The 24,266-nt window shown below is 30.6% G+C and overlaps 3 protein-coding genes across 5 annotated transcripts in view; 2 read left to right on the top strand and 1 right to left on the bottom strand.

Annotated features, from left to right (window-relative positions):
• rump (rumpelstiltskin) overlaps window positions 1-7,649 on the top strand; it is a 37,579-nt gene extending 29,930 nt beyond the window's left edge. For both annotated transcript variants that reach the window (XR_001343301.3, XR_010842764.1), the window contains 3 exons: window positions 3,741-3,813; window positions 5,338-5,440; window positions 6,982-7,649. The gene's annotated coding sequence lies outside the window, so the exon portion shown is untranslated. The remainder of the gene's footprint in view (window positions 1-3,740; window positions 3,814-5,337; window positions 5,441-6,981) is intronic.
• A 3,023-nt stretch (window positions 7,650-10,672) lies between these two features.
• LOC106681760 (uncharacterized) lies at window positions 10,673-14,280 on the bottom strand. Its single transcript, XM_014422252.2, has 4 exons — window positions 13,807-14,280; window positions 13,380-13,724; window positions 11,710-11,762; window positions 10,673-10,801 (listed from the first exon to the last, which is right to left on the bottom strand). Exons 1-4 carry the CDS (start codon window positions 14,072-14,074, stop codon window positions 10,772-10,774), a joined length of 696 nt encoding a protein of 231 aa, XP_014277738.1. The 5' UTR covers window positions 14,075-14,280; the 3' UTR covers window positions 10,673-10,771.
• Window positions 14,281-14,381: 101 nt separating this feature from the next.
• Window positions 14,382-20,547, top strand: LOC106681759 (ran-binding protein 9). Of its 2 annotated transcripts, XM_014422250.2 has the most exons (3): window positions 14,382-14,561; window positions 18,080-18,166; window positions 18,238-20,547. In XM_014422250.2, exon 3 carries the CDS (start codon window positions 18,445-18,447, stop codon window positions 20,026-20,028), a length of 1,584 nt encoding a protein of 527 aa, XP_014277736.1. In that variant the 5' UTR covers window positions 14,382-14,561; window positions 18,080-18,166; window positions 18,238-18,444; the 3' UTR covers window positions 20,029-20,547. The 2 variants fall into 2 exon arrangements, with proteins under 2 accessions (XP_014277736.1, XP_014277737.1); XM_014422251.2 differs by having other exon boundaries at window positions 18,080-20,547.
• The last annotated feature ends 3,719 nt before the right edge of the window (window positions 20,548-24,266 follow it).

Here is a 24,266-nt window from a genome sequence, read left to right as displayed (position 1 = left end):
AGAGTCAACATGTCCCATTGCCCTAAGCTATACCTTTAGATGGCTAGAGAGTCAACATGTCCTTGTCCCATTGCTCATTCGATTTTTTTTTCAACATTTGCGCCATTTCATTGCCATAATTTAATAATAGTTAATGAAGTTTTTGTTTTCCAATTTCTTATTTTGAATTGTTGTTTGTCATGATCAGAGTAATTGATTAAGTTATATAATATTAATACAATATGTAGAGATTAGCCTAGTCCACGACTCAATGTGAATCCAACCCAACCAACCTAGATAATACTATGTCCTTTCCTCTGTTTTAGTTTGTGTTTTTTTTTAATTGTTTAGATTATTTAAATACTTTTTTTTTTCAATCATATATTGATAGTATAATGTTGACTTTCTTCATAGTATCATAGCAATCCTTTTAAAATGCTGATGTCATATTGTTAAACCATTTATGCAGTTTAGTGTTTCTTGAAGTGAAGAAACATTTAAATGTGATGGAAAGGTGTGGGGAGGAAGGTTTGTTCCTTATGGAGTCAACAAGAACATTTATATACCATTTTACATTATATTTAATGCATACTGGAAAGAATTGTGAGTAAATGGAACTAATAATTCAGTAAGTGTTGTTTTCTATAGTTTCCACCCAAATTTTTGTTTTGATGTATAATTCGTTGTTCAGTTTTTTAGGTCCATAAGTATTATAATTTTTCATTTGAAAATTTCTTATGAAGTTTTTTTTTTTTTAAATGTATTTTAACAGGTATTTCGTTCCAACTTCATTTTTATTCTGATGATTTCCAAAGAGGTTCATCTGAGAAGAGGAAAGGCATGCGAGATTTTCTTTGTCATGAACGATTTAATTGAATTTTTGCAGTGTTTATTCTGTTTGAAGGTGTTGATCGAAGCGCCTGGTAGTTTATGTTACTCAGTGTAAGAAAGAAGCTGAGTATCGTAACCTGTTGTTTGTCTTTTAAGAAGTTCATGAAAAACCTCCCTAGCATCTTTGAGTGAGTTTTGTACTCACGGCTCTTGTTGCTGGCTTATCTTGTTTCCGAAACTGTATAAAGTTGAATCTTTGGTAAGTGTTTTATTTTTAATTATTGGTAACCTTTTTTATTTTTATTTTTGATATATTGGTTCTTAGTCGATAAGTGGTTAAGATATTGTTATTTATTTCTGTAGATGTTTACAAAGCTCAATTTATGTATGAAACTTCTTGCAGAGTTCTCAGCCTGGTTTCTGAACTTGTTAACATTTGGTATTCAATCACTTGTTGTTAGGTCTTATTCTATAAATTAAAAACATATATGTATATGAAATATTTCTACCAATAAATTGTTTTTTTTTTATTTTAAAAAAAATCTTTTCTGACCAGCCATTTTTGGTTTTTAGAAATTGTTTGAAAATCCTTTGAATCTGAAAGATCCTTTTAATTTTATTGGTTTTGGTTCCTTAATTATCTAAAACTACATTTGTCTTTAATAAATTTGACTAATTTTTTTTCTCCATCTTGTAATATGAATTGTAAAATGGTCGAGGTTGATTTTTCTTTTGGTTCAGTACTGTTCTGTTAAATTGAGATAAACCATCATTCATGTATTTAATTATCATATTCTTGATCACCTTGGTTTTTAGATGATAATGAAAATTTTTTATTGGTTTTATGATGGTATCATATTTTCTTTTTGGAATTGTCTTCATTTGAATCAGAAACCAGGTTTTGTATGTCAATTTAGAATGTTACTTTTTTTTTTAATTAATAGTAATACCATAAATCCATTATTTTTCTTCTTTTTTCTAATAAAATTATTAAATTTTATTTAATTGAAAATTAAAAATGGTTTAAATTTGTTTATCGCAGTCAGCCTTTTTTTTTTCCATATTTTCTTTTTTTAACAAATAATTGGTAAATTATTTTAATCTATTGCTTTAAATATTTCTAATTTGGTGTATTTATTTCTTTATTTAAATTATGCTCTATAATTTTTTCAATTATACTATAGTCATGCTTTGTTTTGTCATGTATGTTTAAGTAATACTTATTGTCCAACGGTTTCTGGTATTTCATGTAAAATGTGTCTCAAATTTAATTTAACTCAACTTCAATTTAAAAAATAATGGCATGAATGTTACAGAAATGTAACTTGACGAAATTTTTCCTTCATCTTGAGAATTTGCTCTGCTTTTGACTCCAGAGTGAGTTACTGGCCCAATTTTTTTTTCTTCCTAATATGGATTCAAAAATGAAGGCTCATACAATTTCTTAAAATGTGTGCAATTAAAATTAATTTAGGAAATTTGCAATTCATTTTTTTTTTCCATAATACCATGACAGTGTACTAAATATAATTTGCACATAGAAAGATGGCCAACAATTGTAGCAGTTCTCTTTATTGTATCTATAAACAAAAGTATAATAGATTATGCGAAAGGTCTTTTGGATGGAGTTGTTATAGGGTAGTAAATATTTTACTTGTTTTAAATTTTATATCTGTTAGATTAAAGTGATTCTTGAAACGTTCCTTAATTTTCGAGGCAATATATTAAATTATTTTGTCTTAGATTTCTTTTTCTAAGTGTATTTACATTTGTAAGTTCTACTCTATTGGTTTCCGATTGCGTATTTAATTAGAAGAAGATTGAAAATCATTTAGGGACATGGCTATCATTTTTGTTATCTTTAACTTATATATCTATATATTCTGATATTATTAATAACTTATTCATAATTTTCGCTTATTAGCCATTTTAACGAATCACTTACTTAAGACTATCTAATCGTGGATAGAGATTCAAAATTTTATATAGGAATCTATCTTATCCCGTTCCTCCGCCTAATAATTGGCTCCCAAATAAACATTAGATTAAGGTATTACGAAACTTGATTCCTTTTGATCTTATGCCACCTCAAATAGAATAAATAGGACTGGGCTTAAGCTATCTCCTTGAGCTTTTTGATTATTGGTTGATGAAAAATACTGTAAAAACTTACATAGTACAGTTATTTTTAAATTACTTATTGTTGTATTAATTGATTAAGATTTTGAAACATTGTTAGCTTTAATTTTTAGACAAAAAAATAAAATAAACAACTATATTTGTATATTTAGTTTTATTATTTGCTCACTGTTGGTATCTAAGATTTATAATACAATCAAATTTCTGTGTTGGTCTTTCATATTTTTTTTTTTCTTATAGGTGTATCATAAATAAATGTGGATAAAAAGAATCTTTTAGTTTCTTAGGAGTTCTTTACATAAATAAGAGAAATTTATTCTTTTGTCTAAATATCCCACTTTTTTTTTTTTTTTTCTGACTGTAGTACTACATATAATTAGATTAAAGATCAAAATATTTCGCCCGATAGTCAATATTGTCTGGCATACTGCTACTGTATTTTTTCCTTGTTTCTTTTTTTTCTGGGCCTTTTATTAATAGACTGGAAAATATTGAGTTAATATTATATTTATCTGTTGCAGTCATTATTCAATTTAAGACTAGTTGTTTATGTTTTATATAATATTGAGGTATGCTTCTGTTTTTATGTTCTTTTAATTACAACTATAAATCGTGTTAACAAGACAGACTTATGTTTTCTCTCTCTTTGCTTCTCTGTGTCTCTGATGTTGAATGTAGCTTCTCTTTTTAGTGTCTAGATTTAGCCTGTTGTTATGTGTTGTGTAAAGATTGGTTTCTATATTTTATGAGCAGAAATAAAAATAATTTAACATTATTTTTGTATGTTATAGGGTGAATTATCCGATATCTATTGGTAGAAAAAGCAGGTGCATTTTCTATAAGATGCAGTTCAGATTTTATATGGTAAGTTTAAATTATTGAAGTTTTAACTCTTTCATTCTTATGAGTTAATTTTTTTATGTATTGCTTTTACTTAGGTATATAATACTTTTTAATTTCATTTTGTTACATTTTAGTTTATAGTTTTATTAATATACCTTCCTAATCAAGGAAAAAAAATTTTTTTTTTAATTCCTAGGAAAAAAAATACATCTTCAAAATATGAGTTTTTAAATTTAAAATACATAGGATTTAAGAATAAAATGAAAAAAAAAGTAGTAGTGGAAAGTATTACGATTGTGATAATTTTCAAATTCAAGATTTTGATGAAAATACTTAGTTTGAGGTCCTCTGAGTAGAAATAACCAATTCTTGGAGAATGCTATGGTCTCAGTGCCCGTTATCAGCCTGGCTCAAAAACGAAAAGTTGTACAAAACTCAATTCATTTACATTATGTGACTGCAACTTTTTCCATAAAATCTACTTACTAGAAATGCTACTTTATATATAATCGATTATTCATATATTTTTTTTCGATTTTGTCTAAAAGGACTAACAAAATTGATTAAACTTTCAACTTGTGAATGTAGAAGTAAATATTCTTTAATATCACCTAGGTCTTATCCTCATTGAAATATTTTGAGAGGGCTTGAATTAAAATGATGAATTTTTAAAAAATCTTCCTTTAAAGTACCTTTAGTTTTGCTTATAAAAATAAACAGTTCTCATTGTAAGCAATAATAAACAATAGATAAATACAAAATATCGAAGGATGTTATGAATAACTAAAGGCGAAAAAGAGAAATGGAGATTTGAACGGTGAAAACCAAGACCGCCCAGCCCAATCTTCTCTTATTGCATAATGGCTTCATCTTTTGTAAACTGGTGCATTCTTGTTACAAAAAAAATTTATATTCGTTATTACCATCTTGAGAAATCCTAAAATTTGTATTTTTATTGCAATAGAAAAAATAAATTTTTTACCTATTAGGGTAATTAAAAACTATTAATTAACTGTTTTTTTTTTTTTACTTATCTACTGCTGCTAGGTTAGGAAATCATTATAATAGGGTCAAAATTTCAATTGATGTGATAAGTTTCAGAGTACTAAGAGTAAAAACAAAAGAAAGTATTTTCGGTCTCTGTATCTGAAAAAAAAAATTTTGGCCGATTTTTTTGCTTAGATTTGTCTAAAGTTTTCTTCTAAAGCCCTATAAATTTTCTTTCTTAGGCAACAAGGCCTAGCTCTTTATTGTAAAAACAGTAGAAATAATTGAATACATTCTAATGAATGTATCATAAGCTGTTTCTAAAAGGAATCTGCAGAAAAAGAAGTTAAAAGTTTTTTATACTTATCTTTTACTTCTTTCAATGATTGACTGGTTGATCAAGCAACTGCATGTTACTTGTTTAGCCAGCATTCATTCTAGTTCAGTCAAAAAGGACAGTTAAATCAATTTACAACTAGAGGTTGCAAATATAATATGGTTAATTAGTAATATAGTTATCAAATGTAATATTATCCTATTTTATTTCTCTTTTGTTAGAAGTTGGACTGATCAAAGTAGGCTTGATTGTTGATAGTCTCGTCAACTTCAGCCATCCTACATGCTTATGAGGAGGATATAAAAAGAAAAAGCCTTTTTAATGGTGAGTATGTTTTAAGTTTTTGTAAGACATCATTTACGAGGGCTGTCCATAAAGTAACAAACATTTTGGCATATTATGGCGATGGGTGGGGGTAGAGCTGCCATCTTGGTGTTCAAACGTTCCTACATTCAGTACGCATCCAGCTGTTGTAGCATGAGGACTGTGCGTTCCTCACTTTCCTCTCTGAGTAGTCAAATGTGCCCTGCAATGGAAAATCCTGCCACTTGTGGAGTGCGGTCTTTGATTCGGTTTTTGTTGGCTCGAAACAACAGGCCAATTGAAATTTATTGTCAGCTTTGTGATGTTTACGGGCAGGGGATAATGAGTGAAAGCCAAGTGAGGGAATGGTGCATTGATTTTAAAAATGGCCATACCAGTGTTTACGATGAGGACCGCATTGATGAGCCTTGTGACTGATGACCTGGTAAAGCAAATCAATGACGAAATTTGTAAAAACCGTTGTTTCATGATTATCGAACTGCCAAAACATTTTCCCCAAATTTCACTTGAGTTTGGTGCATCAAATTGTGGTTGAGAAGCTTGGTTACCACAAATTTTGCGCTCGGTGGGTTCTGAAAACCCTAACTGAAGACCATAAGAAACGGAGACTGGCTGCAGCACTGACCTCTCTCCAAGAAACAGCACAAATGGCTATGGTGTTCTTGATCGAATCGTAACTGGGGATGAGACTTGGATGAAGCATGTCAACTGTGAAACAAAACTGCAGTCAATGGAATGGGCGCACACACGTTCTCCCATGAAACCACTAAAGTGTTCGTAAACACTGTCAGCAAGAAAGGCTATGACTACTGTGTTTTGGGACTCAGAGAGAGTGCTTCTCGTTGATTTTCTGGAACGTGGAGCAACAATCAACTTAAAAAGGTATTGTGAAACACTAAGAAAGTTATGGTGTGCCATACAAAATAGGTTTTGGGATAAACTTAACACCAAGGTGTTGTTTTTTCATGACTATGCACATTCACACATGGCCAATCATACCTGGGCACTCTTGGATGGGAGGTGTTTGACCATCCACCATACAGCCTGGATTTGGTGCCCAGTGATAAAAAAATGGCTCGGTAAACAACACTTTGTTACTAACGCCGAACTGCATGCTGGTGTAAACCAGTCGTTGAAATCATAGGTGGCAGATTTCTACAGGAAGAATATTGAAAAACTTGTGCCACCCACGGTACGATAAATGTCTCAATTTGAATGGCATTTATATAGAAAAATAGTTTAAGAGTGTACCTTTCAAATGTACATAATAAACTTTTGAGTTTTTCAATTTGTGAATTGTTTATTTTAAAACGTCTGTTACTTTCTGGACAGCCCTCGTATTTAAACTCGTAACTTTAAATGCATGGACTATAACATTTTTAATAGTGCAAACACATTTTAATTTTGCTTATTAATAATCTATATTTTACTCCAGGATTTATTGTTATTTTACTTTATCTATAGTTTCTCTTAAATATTTATTCCAATTACTAGGAAGTTTTTTAATTTGTTTTTTTTATTTTGAATTTTTTGTCTTAAAGGTTTTAGATAAGCTGCTTAGGACTGGTTTATTTTCACAGCAGAAACAGATTTGTGGGAGGAACTGTTGTGAACTATTGGATTCCTCGAAGTCTAGCTTCGTTTGATATAGGGCTATTTTTCTTAATAATTTTTAACATAGTTGTTTTTTTTAATGTTGGTTTTAGAATACTAAAATTTCATAAACTAAATTTACAAATATTATTACTCAGTCCGGTTAGCCAAAAAAAAAAAGTAAATAAGAATGACTTTCTAAAATGAATTTCTTAATTTTCATGTTAACTGTTACATTTTATTTTCAATTATATGATTATGTTATGTTCCTTTTTATTTTTTTTTTCTCCTGTTATGTTTATTTTCGTGAATCTTCAAGGTTATTACAACTTTTCTTTTTTTTTTTTAATGTTGGTTTACATAACGGTGATTTAAATGAAATTGACAAAATTTTATTTATTATGTTAATATTTTGTTTACTGTCATTATTTGTAATTATTTTCAAGTTTTCATTTGAATTATCCCTCAAATATATTTTTTGTATCATTATTAAAACTCAATATTTGTGTTCTTAACTGTTATTGGAATTCATCCTGTTTAGAGTTGTTAAATTGTAAAATATATGAGACAAAAAATGTAAAAAACCAAACAATTAAATAAACTTTATGATAATATACTTTTCCAGCAGTTGTTGTTTATTCAGTTTCCCCTTGTTCAATTTTAATAATAATTGAAACTTTCTCCAGAAAGAGAATCCAAAGCCAAATATTTGATTAAATTAAATTTAAGCATTGCATTCTACCATATATGCAAGCTTTTCGAATTGAAACTTAAAACATTCAAATATTTTTTCTAGTGACCCTGAAACAGAGAAACAGTTGCCAACAAAATATACAATGGAGTTTTTCTCCAAACTATGGTTTTAGCTATGGATTCTTCCTAAGAGTGCTTCAATTATTATTATCTTTTTTTAAAATCTTCAATTTGTTTATATAATTATTTTTTGTTTCTCTCTATGGAAGTATGTAGTCTTAACATACTTGTCATTCGTTTTCATTTATATTTTTTTAATTAACTACTTCTATGATTTAAATTATTTGAACTTTTTTAGAATTATTAAATAATATAATTATTTTAGAACAATATAAAACCAAGGTGCTCTTCTTATGAATGGATATAAGATAAAAATATGGAAGGAATCCTATGAGGTTAAACCTACCTAGTCGTTATCTGAATTTTAATTTTGTTTTTTTTCTTTGCAATATTTTTGTTATAAAGTATGTATGTTTATCAAGGTATGTTGATACTGATGGCTTATTTCACACTAGTGTTAAGTATTGGGTTTGTAAAATAAGTATGTAGCATTTTTTTACTGGTGATTTCAATAATAACTTCAGATTCTTATAAAATAAAGGACATCTTTCCAATCCCACCAAATGCACAGCATAACCTTTTTTGGATGTAATCCTGCTTTTGGAGTTGTTAACGGTGGGTCACTTTGTTTTCCCTAGGACTTTTTCCTCACAATATTATTGTACAGGACCCATTTTTCATCGCCAGTTATCAACCTCTTTAAAAATGGATCATTAACATTGCGTTTCAGGAGGTAATCGCTAATGGATATGAGGCCCAATAAATTCTTTTCCGTCAAATTGTTATATCATTTCGAGAAACATATCCCACAGCCCCCAAATGATTTGAGATACTTGCATGAGATATGTTAAGGTGTTTCAGCAATATCCCGTGTCGTAGAGTGAGGGTTGTCTGTGACCAATGCCTGAATTTGGTCATCATCAATAGTGGAACAACGACCCGAGCACATTTGAATGAATGAATGAAAAAATAATTTTATTCTGGGACATATGTCCCCTAAGAATAAATACATGGTTCATACATTAAGATTTTTGTCTGGCAAGCATTTAAAAGTTTTCAGATAGTAAAATGAAATTACATTGGTATATTGGCTTTACTACTGTTTAATCAATATATACCTATTACATTATTTAATTACAATGATGTGGAGGTTTGGTTGTACAATATGTGGAGGAATAGGTGTTGTTTAAAGGAAAGAATGGGTGAGGACTGGGGAATGGAGATGGGAAGAGAATTCCAGAAGGAGGTTGCATGTATGATGAAAGATTTGCTAAAGAAGGCGGTTCTATAGGAGGGCATATATAAATCAATCAGTTGGGATCTGGTGTTTAATGAGTGGGTGGATGAATGATGAGTGAGATCTAGGACATAGGTAGGTTTTTTGATTTCAAGAACTTGGAATAGGAAAACACCAAGGAGGTATTGCCTTCCTGAGGTTGGGTAGAGCCACATCAACTCGGTATACCAGCGGGAGACTTGAGAGCGCCTTGGGAGCCAAAAGATAAATCTTACAAAGCAATTCATGAGTCTCTTCAGTCTCAACTCTAGTCCTGCAGATAGCCCTCCATACACCAAGGATCCGTAGTCGAAGTGGGGGATGACGAGAGAGGATACTAGGAGCTGATGGGTGTTCTGAGAAATGGAATTATGGAATTGTTTGAGTAGAGCTACTTATGAATTTGCGTGTGATTTGGGAAATGTGGTTATTCCAGGAGAGGTGTTGGTCGAAGGTGACTCCAAGGTTTTTTATTGTAGGATAGAAGTGAATCGATTGGTTCTTAAGGAAGAGTAGAGAACAGTAAGGGAGGGAATGAAGGAGGCACTTGGAACCAATAAGAATGGCCTTAGTTTTTTCAGCATTCAGCTTCAAATCATTGTTAGACGCCCAAGTGTTAATTCTGTCAATATCTTCTTGAATCTTTTGGATGGCCTCAAGGATCTCGGAATGGAACGGCTTTGCATCTTCCGAGTCAAAATATCTGGTTTTGAACCGACAAAACCACTTACGGACAGTGCTTTCTCCTAAGGCATCATTGCCATACACACTGCAAATTTTGTTAACACTGCAGCAGATTTCCCTTTTCGGAAATGAAAAATCATTAAATGACAAAAATGAATATTTTTTTCTTCCACTTTGAGCAAGCAAAATACACTTAAAGATAAAGAATCTCAGTTGAAACTGATGCATAAAAGCACCTTAACTAATCCTTTTTTAGAATATGTAAACATTATTGACCAAGTAAACATGATTTTATTAACACAGAGAGGATTAAATTGAAATACTGAAAAATGTTACAAACTTATTTTACAACCCAATATATTTCTACTGACTTTGAGAAAAATACAATAAAGGTCCTGAAGAACAGCTACTGTAGACTAAATTCAATGTAGTTACAGGTTCAGTCTCAAAATTCCTATATAATTCAGGAACATAATTAACAATACAAAAATGCACGACAAGATATATAAATGGGTGATTGGTCTTATTTGGGAAGCTTACCTTGCTCTTATTTATTAAGTTATAATTGAAGAAGGGGTGGTTGATTATATGATAAAAATAATTTAAAGATCATGAATTTCAATTTTAACCCTCTAATTACAGTATGGCAGTAAGATCAGAATTAAGTTCTCTGGAGTAAGATCAGAGTGAAAACTAAATAGGTAGGTTCATGAGGGGAATAAAATACTATAATTATTCACAAATTATACACAGATTATAGATAGATAAAAATACTATTAAGACCTGGAAAAGAAAAACATAGGAGATATTGCTGTTAGAAAATAAGATAAAGCTACTTCAACTGGGTGAAAGGATACTAGATGGCAATATGTCAAACCAAAGTTATTGCGAATCAATAAAAATTGATTTAATTAAGTATGAAATAAATACAAAAATATCATGATAAAATATTGTAGAGGTCCATTTTATAATAACTCTGCAACTATTATCTGCACCTATTAAAAAACAGAGAAATAACTTTTAGCCAGATGAAAAACAAAAGTGTTATTATAAAGCTAGATTATGCTAATAGATTGATGGTCAAACTCCCTCCAAAAAAGTTCTGACATTTCTTCAACATATTCAGTGATAAGAAAAAATTGTTTTCTTTGGTCAAATTAACATATTTTCAATGTTGATTATATGAGCCTTCGTTAAGGATTAAGGACTGAGTTATCACCACCCATGTAAGAGCAGAATGATGCTTTTGTTCAAAAATAGTTTCCTAATATTTCGTAGACATGTTGCAAGATTGGATGGTGACTTACACATTTAGAAATTATTATTTGGGTATGTGGTAGGAGAACAAAAGAGAGGACTGAGATGGGTAGACGAGGTTGAAGCTAATGCACAGACATTTCTGGTAACAAGAGCTTGGCGGACCCTGGTACAGAACAGAGAGAAATGGAGGCATTGTATTAATGAGGTGAAGACCTGTACCGGCTCATAGTGCCTGTGAGGATGAATATTTCTGAGTTAAAATCTTTTTTGGAGGGAGCCCTTAAACAAAAATATTGATTCCATTAAACTAACATTAATTATTTTTGTATTAAAACAAATAAATCAGACTGAGATCAGCGCAGAGGGTTAGCACTGCATGTCAAGTGCCTATTCCTGAACCATAGTTTTCTATTTGTACAGTATAGTTAGAAATATGCTTTTGCAACGTATTCCTAATTTATTTTCTAATTAATTTAATGCACTCAATTTTTTTTGGCAGAAAAGGACATGATTAACTTCTATTGAGCCATCATTTCCTTCTTTTAAAAGAAAACTGTTTTGTAAGCAAATATTAGAATATAGTTGTTTTATAATATGAATCTGGCACTCCTGGCTAGACTAGGTTATTTAATGAATGTTTTACCTTTGAATCGATGAATTGAGAAACCCTCCTCTCTAATTCCCTATCACGTGATTCTGAAATGATTAAAATATAAAATATTAATGAAATGGTAATTAATGCCTACAATTTATTAAAATGAAATGAACTACTAATTTCCTTAATGACTATGTTTTTAGAAATTTGACCTGTAACAAGAAAATACTTTAAAATATTGTAATTTACTAAATACTTATTCTTGAAATGAAAACTATTAATTGTTTTTAATAAAGGAATCCTAAGAGACTTGAAACACAATATATCACATTTTAAAATAGTCATAAGTACCAAAAATAGGTTTTGGGTAGTCCAGAAAAACCTTTCTCAAGAGTATAATTGGAGTACTTAAAAATCACAATATATTCTATGACAAAAGTCTATTACAAATTTAATCTATCTTCTGAGAATTGATTTTGCAATAACAATACAAATTGGTAATTTTGGACTTATGACCCTTCGAAAATAAACAATCCAAAGATTTACTTTAAACTAATTATCAATATATATTTATTCAATACATACTTACTCTATTAGTCCAGGCATCATAAATTTTATAACCAAATACCTGACTAATAGAAATAGGTTTAATTATATGTGAAAGATGACTATAAACTTTTTGATATTAGATGTATATATATCAAATAATGACAAAAAAATTAAATATATTAGTTTTTTTTTTGCAAACTAATAAAAGTTAGTGATGCAAGTCTATTGTATATATCAGTAGACTAATAGTCTACCTTTGTATTTTGATCATAATTTCCTCTTTTTGGATAGTCTAAAAATCCGTATCATACTTAATTAATTTAGTAATAATTAAATTGAGAGGACGGGTATTTGAACTGACAAATGATGTTGATAATTATTAGTTATTGATAAGTTTTAGCCTTCAACAATGTATACAATCCATTACTCTTTTCTATGGGGTTGGAGAGTGAATGTCCAATACCTTACACCAGCCTAAATTTTTTTTTGTAAATACCAAACCCTCTACACAAAGCTAGGAATGTCTTGTATATTTGGTATTTTATGAATAGCCATCAAGAGATAGTCAGTACAGTCTAGTCTCCACAAGTTGATAAAGGTACAAAAATCCAGATTTGAGGCATTCAGTCGCATTTTATAAATTGAAGTTTTTGGCATCACCGGTTAATGTCATAAGTAGATGAAGGAATTTTTAGAAGTTTGTTTTCTCAAGAGAAAAATGTTGATATTAAGTTAGTGGATGTGACTGCTGGTTGAAAAAAAAAGGTACAGAAAAAAATTATATCAGTCATAGATTTAACAGGTGACTAATAAATAGTTATTTCTACTATTTTGTGTACCTTGCTACCCAGACCACCTTCCTACAGTTAATTACAGATAGTAAACTAATAATCTTACACTATATAATGATAAAATGTTTTGTGAGCATCGCTTGTAAGATCTTTATCATGCCAGTTCAGACTTCGCAATAAGTTTTTTCTCATTATATGTGATATTAATAAATACATCTGATAATATTCATTTCAGAATGCTATTTAAGATCTTATAATTCTTCATTAGTCTTTAGGAATCAAACTAGTATCTTTTGTCCACTTGTATCACTTTAATTTTTAATTATCTGTCAACTAAACCTTTCATCAAAATATCATAAAATAATCTGTAATCCTTACTTTTGAAAACATCTGATTTTGAAGGAAGTCTTTTTTTCAGCACTTCATTCTCTTTTACTACTGACTCAATTTCTTGCAGCACTGATTCTTTATTTTCTTCTAGTTTCCGATTGAAAGTTGATAGCTCTTCTTCAAAAGATTTAATTTTCCCATTGAGGTGAGATGAGCTTGAAGGAGCTCCTGAGATTGGTAAAAGTTCTTGATTGGAACTTTCATCAACCAACTGGCTGATTTCTTTGAGTTCCTTTCTGCACTTTGGCCTCATTGGATGACTGTATTGCTTTTTTGGCTCTGAGGGGTGTTCAAGGGGTGTTCTGAGGGGTGTGCAAAGCAAGGTTGGAACAGCTGAAAATAGAAGTAATTTTAATTAAATAACGAAACTAATATTTGAGTTGGCAATCAGATGCATGGAATTTTTTTGATTTACCATTTTTCTTCAACCTTATAGGTGTTTCACCTAAAAGTTGTGCTTTCAAGGAATCTTTGTAATCATTTAGTGTGAAATGGTCACTACAGACCCTGGCATTTTTAGGATTGAAATTTCTGTCACCACGACTACATTTAACAATCCACTCTTTATTAACATCAGGATCTTGGGGGAATCTGAAAAAATGAATTACTAATCCCCTTTTTCTTGCATTAACTGAAGTGTTGCGACAAACAGCTACGCCACAACTGTGGTGTCCTTTTCCCATTATGATGATTATATAATATAAAACAAAATGAAACCATTACTCTGCAATATACTGCGATGAAAACATTATTACTATATAATGATTATAAATAAACCCGAATAAGACATGATACAATTGAAAGTAATGAAAAAATCAACTACATAAGAAATTTCTCCCGAGTGACGTAATGAAATAAACGTGAGTTTAAGCAATGAAGATGAGCAAACCCAACCTTATTACTTCTATTCACAATGCTCCAGAGCGTTCTGATTTATTGTTTATTTTTTTTGGGAGCAAAATATTGTGATCATGAATTGCAATATTAATTTACTTTTAACAAAAAAGTATCAGAAATCAAGTATAGCTGATGCACCAAGAGCTGTCAGCTCTACCTATAGGCAGGATATGTAAAAACTAGATTAGGTTATCCCATGTGAGTTTGATTAGTATTTGTGTTCGTTCCTGACAATGACCAATGTTTTGACAGCTACTCAATGAATACGAAATAGTAAGTTTTATTATCTAACTTCAAATATTATCTTTTATTGAAAGGTAATTTTTATTAGCTTGAGGGTTGGATTATTTTATTGTAATTCTGGGATTTTCATGTTGATAACGCAGTAGAGACTTCAAGAACTTAAAACGTAGCTGCCAAAAATACTCCATTTAGAGATCAGAACTTTCCTTATCGCTGTTATAAACATTGTGTCACTAAGTGATAATTATTGCTTTTTAACAGTCATTATCTTTACAATTTCATTTGGTGAAAATTCTGATGAACATTATTTGTATATATAATTTTTTTTAATTTGAAGGTATATTTTCGGTTGTGTTATTCTTTCTTTTGATGACAATTATCTAGAAATTTAATATTTTGGTTTAAAATATAGAAGTTAATCAATGTTATTTAACTGATTTGTGTAACAACCCCATGATGTTATAGTGAAGTCTGTTTGAAGGATATAGAACATTTATTCATTAACATATTTCAATTTCACCATTTTTAACTTGTAAAAAATATATATTTTTCATTACAACTGACTCATTTTAATTTGACAACATTCTTTGAACCTTTATACTGTGAAAAATTGATTAGAAGTAACATGTTGAATTAAAATCTGGTTATGACGGATCTCTTATTAAGAAAAAGTGAAAATCCTGTATATATAAGATTGAACTTGTGGGATAATTAATATGGATATTGTTATCTAGTATATCTGATGTACTAGTTTATCAATTAGGAAGTCTGTTTCCTCATATCTTGTAATAATTCCACTTGAAGACATTCATATATATTTTGGTTCTCATTTTTAATCAGTTGAGTAATGATTGATATTTTTTTTCTACAAAATTCATTTGTTCACTTTATTGTGTTAATTAGTATTGCTATAATAAATTTATCATTTTTAAGATTTTGCTTCGATGATAGATTTGAATGTTTTAAAAGATGTCATCAGGTTATGTTATGACCATTTGAAGATGTAAGTGGATGGAGTTGTTATGTGACATTTTAGGAAAAGCAAGGATTTTTGCTTGGAAGAATATTTTAATACTACTTTCTACTTAGCATCTGGTTTAATTTTTCCGAACCTTACATCATGATACTTTTCCAATTTAAATTTGGAAAGAAAAATTATTAAATTTGATTTTTGTCTCAGATTCCTTATCTTTGTGATATAACACCTTCACCTACTCATGTCACTATTTATAATTGCTAGGAAAAGTATTCCAATTGTAAAACTATGAAATTGATACCTAAATCCCTTTGGTTCCAGTTAAAGCTTATTGTCAAAAGTTATTGGTATATAAATAAATTCTCTTTTGTTTTTTTTTAAGAAAGTATTTTAATCTTCACTCATTCTATTTTATATTTTTAATTACATATAACAGAGATTTACTTTTGATCATTATAATTGTACTTATTTATCAACTATTAAATTGAATTAATAACTTTATATGCAGATAGTTAAATGATAAATAATTTAAATTAACCAAGGATTAATTATTTTTTCAATAACATTTGTTTTAAGAGTAGAAAATTCAGCAGAAAGAGAATTATGAAATGAAAAAATAATTTTATTCTGGGACATTAATTGGGAAATTATATGAAGTTCTTTGTCTCTTATTATGTCCTTGTGTTACCTACAGCCTGATATTAATCCTATCAATTATCTAATTTAAAAAACATCTTTGTTAGATAATTATAGTTTCAATTTTTATTTACTAATAAAACTATGAAGTATTGTAAATTGTTAATTAAAATTTCATTCATTTCTTTTTTTGACTTTATTAAGATGTTGCTATTGTGTAATAGCATACACAATGGAATGTACTTATAATTCTTAACTTTAAAAGAAAAAAAAAAATCAAAAATTTTGTACCATTACACCTTGTGGAGAGTGGCCTCAATCTTTGACAAGGAAGTACAGTTTCTTAACAAATAGTTTTGCAAAGAGGTGATATGATCAGGATTAGATTAAACTTTCTGATTTTTCTTCCAACCTATTGAAGGATGTGGTACCTACTTAATAGAGGCTATATATGCTCCAGAAGGGTTTTCCAACCTTAAACTTGGACCTAAATATAATTTAATATTTGTTATCTTGTTTTTGAAATTTCTATCTGAATTTTTCAATGAAATTTAATTTTTATAATGTATCTTTATCATTTTTTTTTTACTGTCCTTACCAACTATATGAGAAAGGTTTTTGTATTTGGTTCAAATTTTCAGTAACTGATTTTTAACAAATCTTTTGTTTGAAACCTCCCTCTCCTCCTCCCGAGACCACCAAATGCTTCTGTGGCCTTTATTTTGTCTCTGTGTCTGTGACATGATCATTCTGTTTTCTTCTTGTTTTTTTAAAAGTTTTTGTTCATGTTCCCATGTTTATAATTTTTCAAATAACTTGTAATATATTGATGTCATAGAACATTATAAAGATAATTAAATTGTCCAAAAAAGATGAAGATAAACTTTATATCTAATTATCAATTAGACCAGTTATAGTGAATATACAGTTATCAATTTTCATATTACATTTTACACTTAAAGTTACATTTCTTACAGCAGGTAAAAAAAGTTGTGTAAATGGTGGTGTAAATATTCCAGATATTTAAAATAGAAATTGGTTCATAAATCTTGAAAGAGTCTTGTCCTACTAAATGGTGGGACAATTATTGGCTACTTAATTATGTTAAAATTTGTTGATTTCTAAACATGAAGTCTTTGTTATGAACTAAAAAAAAGTAATGGATGTGAAATTGGATAATATAACTATCTTACATGCTCAATTGAAACGCAAATTTAAAGAAAAAAGGGAGGGGAGTGGGAGAATTAATTGGTGAAAATAAAGTATAAAATACTTACATGGAGCATAGCAGAGAAGACAGACTCAGTTACAGTGACATAATGAAAATAAACAGAAGTAAGGGAAATAAAAATGAGATGGGTTGGAAATAGAGTAGTTTATAAAGTACATTAAATACATGGAAATAAATAAAGTAGGATATAATTGAATTGGAAGTAGTTGGATAGAGAAGGGACATTCAGAAAAATTGCTGTTTTAATAAATTCAAACTATATCTGTATGTACGGGAAATACAGTCTATATAGTGGATACTTTTGCTAGAGTTTCACCTTCACGTTTGTAGAGGGCTGAAACATTGGAATATTAATAAATAGTTTTTACTTATATAGTTTGACTGCCACCCGAACCATTTTCTTGGTCATAAATAACGATATATGGTGCCTTTGATGTTTTGGCTATCTTATCTATCTACCATTCATACAGATATGGACTACATTAATGTTATGTTAAGTATTAAGCTTTAGGCATTTAGTGCGATGCTTGCCCGTTCTATTCCCTCTTGCTATTTGATGAACTATTTAAAAAACCATAACAGCAGGAGGGAAAGTATATGGCTGATTACTTAATTTGTATGCAGTCCCTTTCTGATGTTGATTTTATTTGTTATGTATGATATATTTTTTGTTCTTAAGCGGATCTTAATTTTTTTTTTTTTCAGATTTCATTTACCGTTCTGGTGTATATGAGCTACACACCTCAGAAGTGCCATTCACTCTACCTCGACATGGATTAACACCATTTCATTGTGAATAGGTTTTTTAATCTGTTTTCTTGTATTTTATATGGGTCTAGTTTTGTAAAATCATTTTTTTACAGTTTTCATTTGCGACACAGTTGAGGAAACACTAGGGATTTTAGAAGACTAATAAAACAAATATGATGAGGCTACAATATAGATGTATGTTTTGGGACCTATGATCTACTCCATTTTGAACAATAGCTGTTGAACACTTATTTCATTGTCTTTTATATATAACATTTATTGATCTTTCTATTTGAGATTCATTATCAAAGATAAGTACAATGGAGCTAAGAACATTAGAACAGATGGCTTCTTCATCTCTAGAAATGGAAGATAGGCATAGCGAAATGAAAATAGATTTTAAGGCAAGGCTGAAAACTCTTTACCCGATGGTGAATGAGGACGAAACACCCCTTCCTAAATCATGGAGTCCTAAAGACAAATTCAACTATATCGGTTTATCAAATGGCAACTTGAGGGTGCATTATAAAGGTCATGGGAAAACACACAAAGATGCAGCTAGTGTCAGAGCTTTACATCCTATCCCAGCCGCATGTGGTCTGTATTATTTTGAGGTTAAAATTGTTAGCAAAGGTCGTGATGGATATATGGGAGTTGGGTTATCTGCCCAAGGAGTTAATATGAATAGACTTCCCGGGTGGGATAAACATTCATATGGATACCACGGCGACGATGGCCATTCTTTTTGCTCTTCTGGGACAGGACTTCCTTATGGCCCAACTTTTACCACTGGTGATGTCATTGGTTGTGGAGTTAATTTAATCGATAATACTTGCTTTTACACAAAAAATGGCCATAATTTAGGGGTAGCATTCACAGATTTACCACATAATTTGTATCCAACAGTTGGATTGCAGACACCTGGTGAAGTTGTTGATGCCAATTTTGGTCAAGCTCCATTTGTATTTGACATTGAAGATATGATGAAAGAATTACGAGCTAGAACAAGGTCGACAATTGAAAACTTTCCAATCCATGACAGCCACGGAGAACAACAGATGGTATTGCATAGATTGGTTTCTTCATATTTAGTTCATCATGGTTATTGTGCTACTGCAGGAGCATTTGCATCCAGTACTGGCCAAGAATTCAATGAAGAAATAGCTTCTATTAAAAATCGGCAAAAAATTTTGAAACTTATACTTGCAGGGCGTATGAGCGAAGCTATTGATCTTACCTGGAGACTGTATCCTGGTTTATTAGAAAGTAGGCCCAATTTATTATTTCTTCTGAAATGCCGCCAATTCATAGAAATGGTCAACGGAAGTGATATTGATTATAATGCAAGGCACATTGCCCATACTTCTGTTATTCAGTCTACAAACCCATTCAGGAATGTTGGTGAGGTTAACGGCTCTTTTGATTCTACTGCTGATGAACACAATACTAGTGATAAAAATTCTTGTAACGGCCTACAAAATGGTTATGTTTCTGATGACGTTTCAATGTGTAATGATTTAGGTAGTGGTTTAAGAAAAACTTGTGGAAATCGTAATGCGATTGAGAAAATTTTAGATTTTGGACGTGAGCTTTACAATTACAGCCAGATGTTAGTTCATGAAAGTGGATCAAATGCTCAGAATAAGAAAATGCTACAAGATGCTTTCAGTTTATTAGCATATGCTAATCCTTGGACTAGCCCTCTTGGGTGGCAACTGGATCCTATTCAAAGGGAGAATGTTTGTGCCCAGTTAAATTCGGCTATTTTGGATTCAAGTAATATGGCTCGTAAACCTCCATTGGAGATTGCTGTTTCACATGCCAAAGAGTTAATACAATTGATGTCCAGGTCTGGTCTGGGTTCTTGTGCTTTTGCAAATATAGATGATATTATAATGAACTGAATTCTATCAAACCAACTCAACAGACTTTTGCATCTCAAATAATTTTGAATTAATTTTTATGCAATACAATTTGCACAGAAAAACATGTATGTTCTGTCGCTTTTGTTTTGGTCATCCATTCAAATCTATAGAAAAGAACAATGGGATATTCAACTTTTAGATATTTCACAGTTTCTATTCATCATTTTTGAGTGGAGTGTATGTCGTTGATAATAGTGAAGAAATTGATAAGATGATTAAAAATATCTTCTGAAATGTTCATTGTATAATATTTTTATAATATCTGTCACACTATTGTCAATATTTTCAGTGGAGTGTGTATTTTAATTAATATTGATCTAATGATAAGTTTGAACTTCTCAATATTTAACCTGTCTTTGTGACTCTAACAACCTTGGAAGATATTGTCAGTTACGAAATTAAAGAAAATTGTCAAGAATTGTATTCGATTGTAACGATAAAAAATATTATTTTTTATATTAAAGAAATAAAAATTAAATCATTAAGTTTTTCCCTTTATTTTATCCTTGTTAATTTTTTTTTCCAACTAGGACCCTCTAAGAAGGGACTTAATATCCAGTAGTAAGTTTTGAGACTGACATTAATAAAATATAGATTGTAATTAATTGAAAGTTCTTAATTTATAATTAGTTTAGAACATTAATTTTGAAATTCCTATTCTTTTGTGCCTTTAATCAATTTTGAGATTAATGTTGCAAATCTTCTAGGACTTAGACATTGATTTTCTCAAAATATTCTTTGTTAAACTCTTTGAGCATTTTTTGAGAGGGAATTAAAAAAAATATTTATTTTATGGTGCATATATACCCTAGAGCATTGGTTTCCAAAATAGGTAATTGAAGTGTCTCAAGCGTATGCCAGGGGTCTCTCAAGCGAATATCACTTTCTTAAAAAGTTGCAAAAAAAAAAATTCATAAACTAGTTATGTTCCAATGAGTTTGTTTGATATCTAACTTTAATATATCTATAGCATTGTTATTAATAAAATTAGTTTTTGTTCTTGATGTGTTTAAAAAATTGTTATCAAATAAATTTTCAATTGCATTAGCAATGTGCAATAGTTAAATGAATTTGGATGATATATGGAAATTGGTAAGGTATTTAATTCTAACCTTTCCAAATATTAACTTATTAGTATAATTTAGAATTTTCTACTTATCTTCTTGTTTAATGTTGTTAAATAAGAGATGTTGATTTCAAAAAGTTCCCGCTCTTCATAAATATTTAACTTTGCTTGCCTTTGGCTGATCTATTTTTCATATATGTGAAATTTATGTTGGATGAAATTAAATTTGTTAATTTTAAAGGCAAAAACCACTTCGCCAATTTTTATTAATAAAATATTTATTGTTGTAAATCTTTAAATAAATAAAATATAATTTTATAAATAATGAATTAACAAAATGTATATGTAAATCATGTAATGTTTCATGGCATTCCTGTTTTCTTAATTATTCTTTAACCATGGCGGTGTCCCCACCTGCATTTGCATAAGGCAAGAATATACTGAATCTGTGCAAACCATGTCCAGTAATAAGTTTTGGTTGAATATTAATAAGTTTTATTGTATGTAATTTTATAGTCACTAGAAATAAGTGGTGCTATTCTAGTGAATACAGCCCACAACAAGCCACAGGGGTATCTCTCAAGCACATTGGAAACTACCATCAAGTGGTAATCCTCAGTTAACTATGCTGAGCAATCCTAGTGCTCCCCATTCTTAGTCTTCAATCCAATGAGACGTCAGGCTACGAAGCAACAGAACTGAGCGTGGCAGAGGAGGAGCAGCTTATTTGCCAGCAACAGGACAAATCTGAATGGGTACCCTTCACACTATTGGGTCGAATGCGGAAAGCAAGGAGAAGCTACAACCAAGTAAGAAATAAAATTACTATTCAACTAGAAGTTTGGCTCTCTGGCCACATTTTACAGACAATTAATGTGACACCTCCACAATCTAGTTTCAACAAGTCAAGTCGTAAACTTTTGGCTAGCCCCTTCGGCCAGTTATTTCTTTTATTTTTAATATATTTGTTCATTACTTATCATTATTCTTATAATTCTTCATACCCCTTCGAATATGGTCCATTTAGATCGCATCAAGGTCTCACTCCTCCATACATTGGAAATAGGGAAGGTCTCAGGTGCATTCAAAATCTATCATATTCCAATATTACTAAGGCCTTTTCAGAATAAGTGGAAGTTAAAAGCCCAGTTACTTCCTAGACTAAGATAATGTTTCCTTTCGATACTCATATTTACATGATATTTCGTTTACTGTACAAATAAACTGAAGGTGATAAAGAAAGAAGTTATACCTTGGAGCAGCTCCAGTCGTAGCATCTACAGAGAGAAAATGGCCTTAACGTAGCTTAGAATAGGACACAGAACTCTTAGACACCTCCATTTGATGTTGGCTGTTTTTTTTACATTAGAAAATTAAATGAACTAGAAATACCTGTAAATATGTCAACAGCTTTTTTAAATTAGGAAATAAGGAAAAATATGTGAATATGGTCATGTATTTTTTTTTGTCCAAAGAATTCTTTACAAATATCTAAGATTGCTACTTTGCTAAATAGTGCCACATTTAACAAAAATATATTTTGATATTATTTCCTCCTATAACTAAGTATGTCAAATAAAAACACTTTTTTTTCTTGTTTGATGCTTCACAATTTAAGTAAACCTGCAATATATAAAATTGGTATTCTATTTCTTAATATATTTATTTTTTATTACTGTATTTTTTGTACTGTGAAAACTACAAATATAGCTAAAAATGTATGTTTGAACAAAACGAAGCCCTTGATTTCAAAACAACAAACCAATTAACTTTTAGAATACTTTAAAATCATGAATTCTAATCTTGCAAACCATACAAGATTTAGCCATCCAATCCAATAATTTTCAATGTGTAAGAAAAACTGATAAAACACACACATCCAACATCCATCATCCATCCCCATTAAAATCTATACAGATGGTTCTAGATCAGACCAATCATCAGCATCATCCTTCGTAACCAATGATTCAATTTACAAAATTAAACTACACAAATTATGCAACATATTCTCTGCCGAATTCAATGCATTAGCAGCAGTTTACTTCTGTTTGTCTTTGACCCACAACAATATGACAATAATTACAGATTCGTTATGCATTAACAATAATTACAGATTGTATTTATGTTGAACACCCGAAAATTTCCTGGATCCATTTCTACCTAAACACTTTACAAAATCTGGGTATATCAGTTAAATTTATGAGGGCTCCAAGACAGGTAGGAATCGCTGGTAATGGACTAGCTGATAGAGAAGCACTCCTGCTCCTCTGATGGAGTAAAGCAATTTTAACTCCATTAGAAATGAGTAAACCCCTCGAGAAGGAAATGAAAGATAGATGACTATCTCTGTGGAACGAAAGCCCAAGGAGTAAGCTGAAAATTATTAATAAAGATGTCAAGCTCTGGGGTTCCTCCAGCAATAAACGTCGTAGAAAGGTCGTACTGGCTAGATAGAATAGGTCACGCGAGGCTCACTCACCCTTATCTTATCTTAACACAACCACCTACGAAATGTCAGTTTTGCAACAACAATTTGACAATTAGCCATATCTTCCAGGATTGCCCATATTTCACGTCACACTTCAATAGTTACGGATTAAACCCGGACATTAAAAAAACCCTTAAGGGGCCTCTACGTGTTGGCCGAGCCATGGCGAACTCAGACATACGCGAGCATGTGGATGGGTGGCTTGGCTTGGTTGGCCTAGGCTCGTTGCCGAGCCGTCGAGAGTCGGTTTTTTGGACACAGATGAAAGGGGTTCGTGAGAGCGCTCGTGTAGCATCTACACCATTGTTCTTTGTCTAGTTGCAACTGAGAGCTGTTAGGAGGTTAAAGGTGTTTGTTGGTACTTTTTATAATAAGTTTTATATTTAATCTTATTTATTTATATTTAATTTCCTTTCATTTTCTTTTTTTGTAATAAAAATAATACAATCCAAGTGCAAAGGCTGAAACCACTAGTACGTCCTCCATGCTTGCCTCTCTGAATAACACTGACATGTGGATGGCCCGCTCTTTGTTTGCCGAGCATTTGTACAAGCCTCCGATCCGTGGCGAGCGGCCAACATGTGGATCCACCTTTAGAGGCGATGACCAAACAATAAAATTAGTATTTCAGATTTTTAAATCACAAGGTTTACTGTCACAAAT

The sequence above is a fragment of the Halyomorpha halys genome, unplaced genomic scaffold (assembly GCF_000696795.3).
Source record: "Halyomorpha halys isolate HHAL.00 unplaced genomic scaffold, Hhal_1.1 Scaffold363.1, whole genome shotgun sequence".
Classification (NCBI taxonomy): Eukaryota; Metazoa; Arthropoda; class Insecta; order Hemiptera; family Pentatomidae; genus Halyomorpha; species Halyomorpha halys.
The sequence above is the reverse complement of the archived record's forward strand: the minus strand, read 5'-3'. Positions and strand labels throughout refer to the sequence as shown.

What these genes read in the sequence shown, in the direction of transcription:
- LOC106681759 (XM_014422250.2), top strand. Translation starts at nt 18,445, where the DNA reads ATGGAGCTAAGAACATTAGAACAGATGGCTTCTTCATCTCTAGAAATG.
- LOC106681760 (XM_014422252.2), bottom strand. Translation starts at nt 14,074, where the DNA reads ATGGGAAAAGGACACCACAGTTGTGGCGTAGCTGTTTGTCGCAACACT. An exon ending in TATAAGGTTGAAGAAAAATG is followed by an intron (nt 13,725 to 13,806) that starts GTAAATCAAAAA and finishes TTCTATTTTCAG; the next exon opens with CTGTTCCAACCTTGCTTTGC. An exon ending in AAAATCAGATGTTTTCAAAA is followed by an intron (nt 11,763 to 13,379) that starts GTAAGGATTACA and finishes TAATCATTTCAG; the next exon opens with AATCACGTGATAGGGAATTA.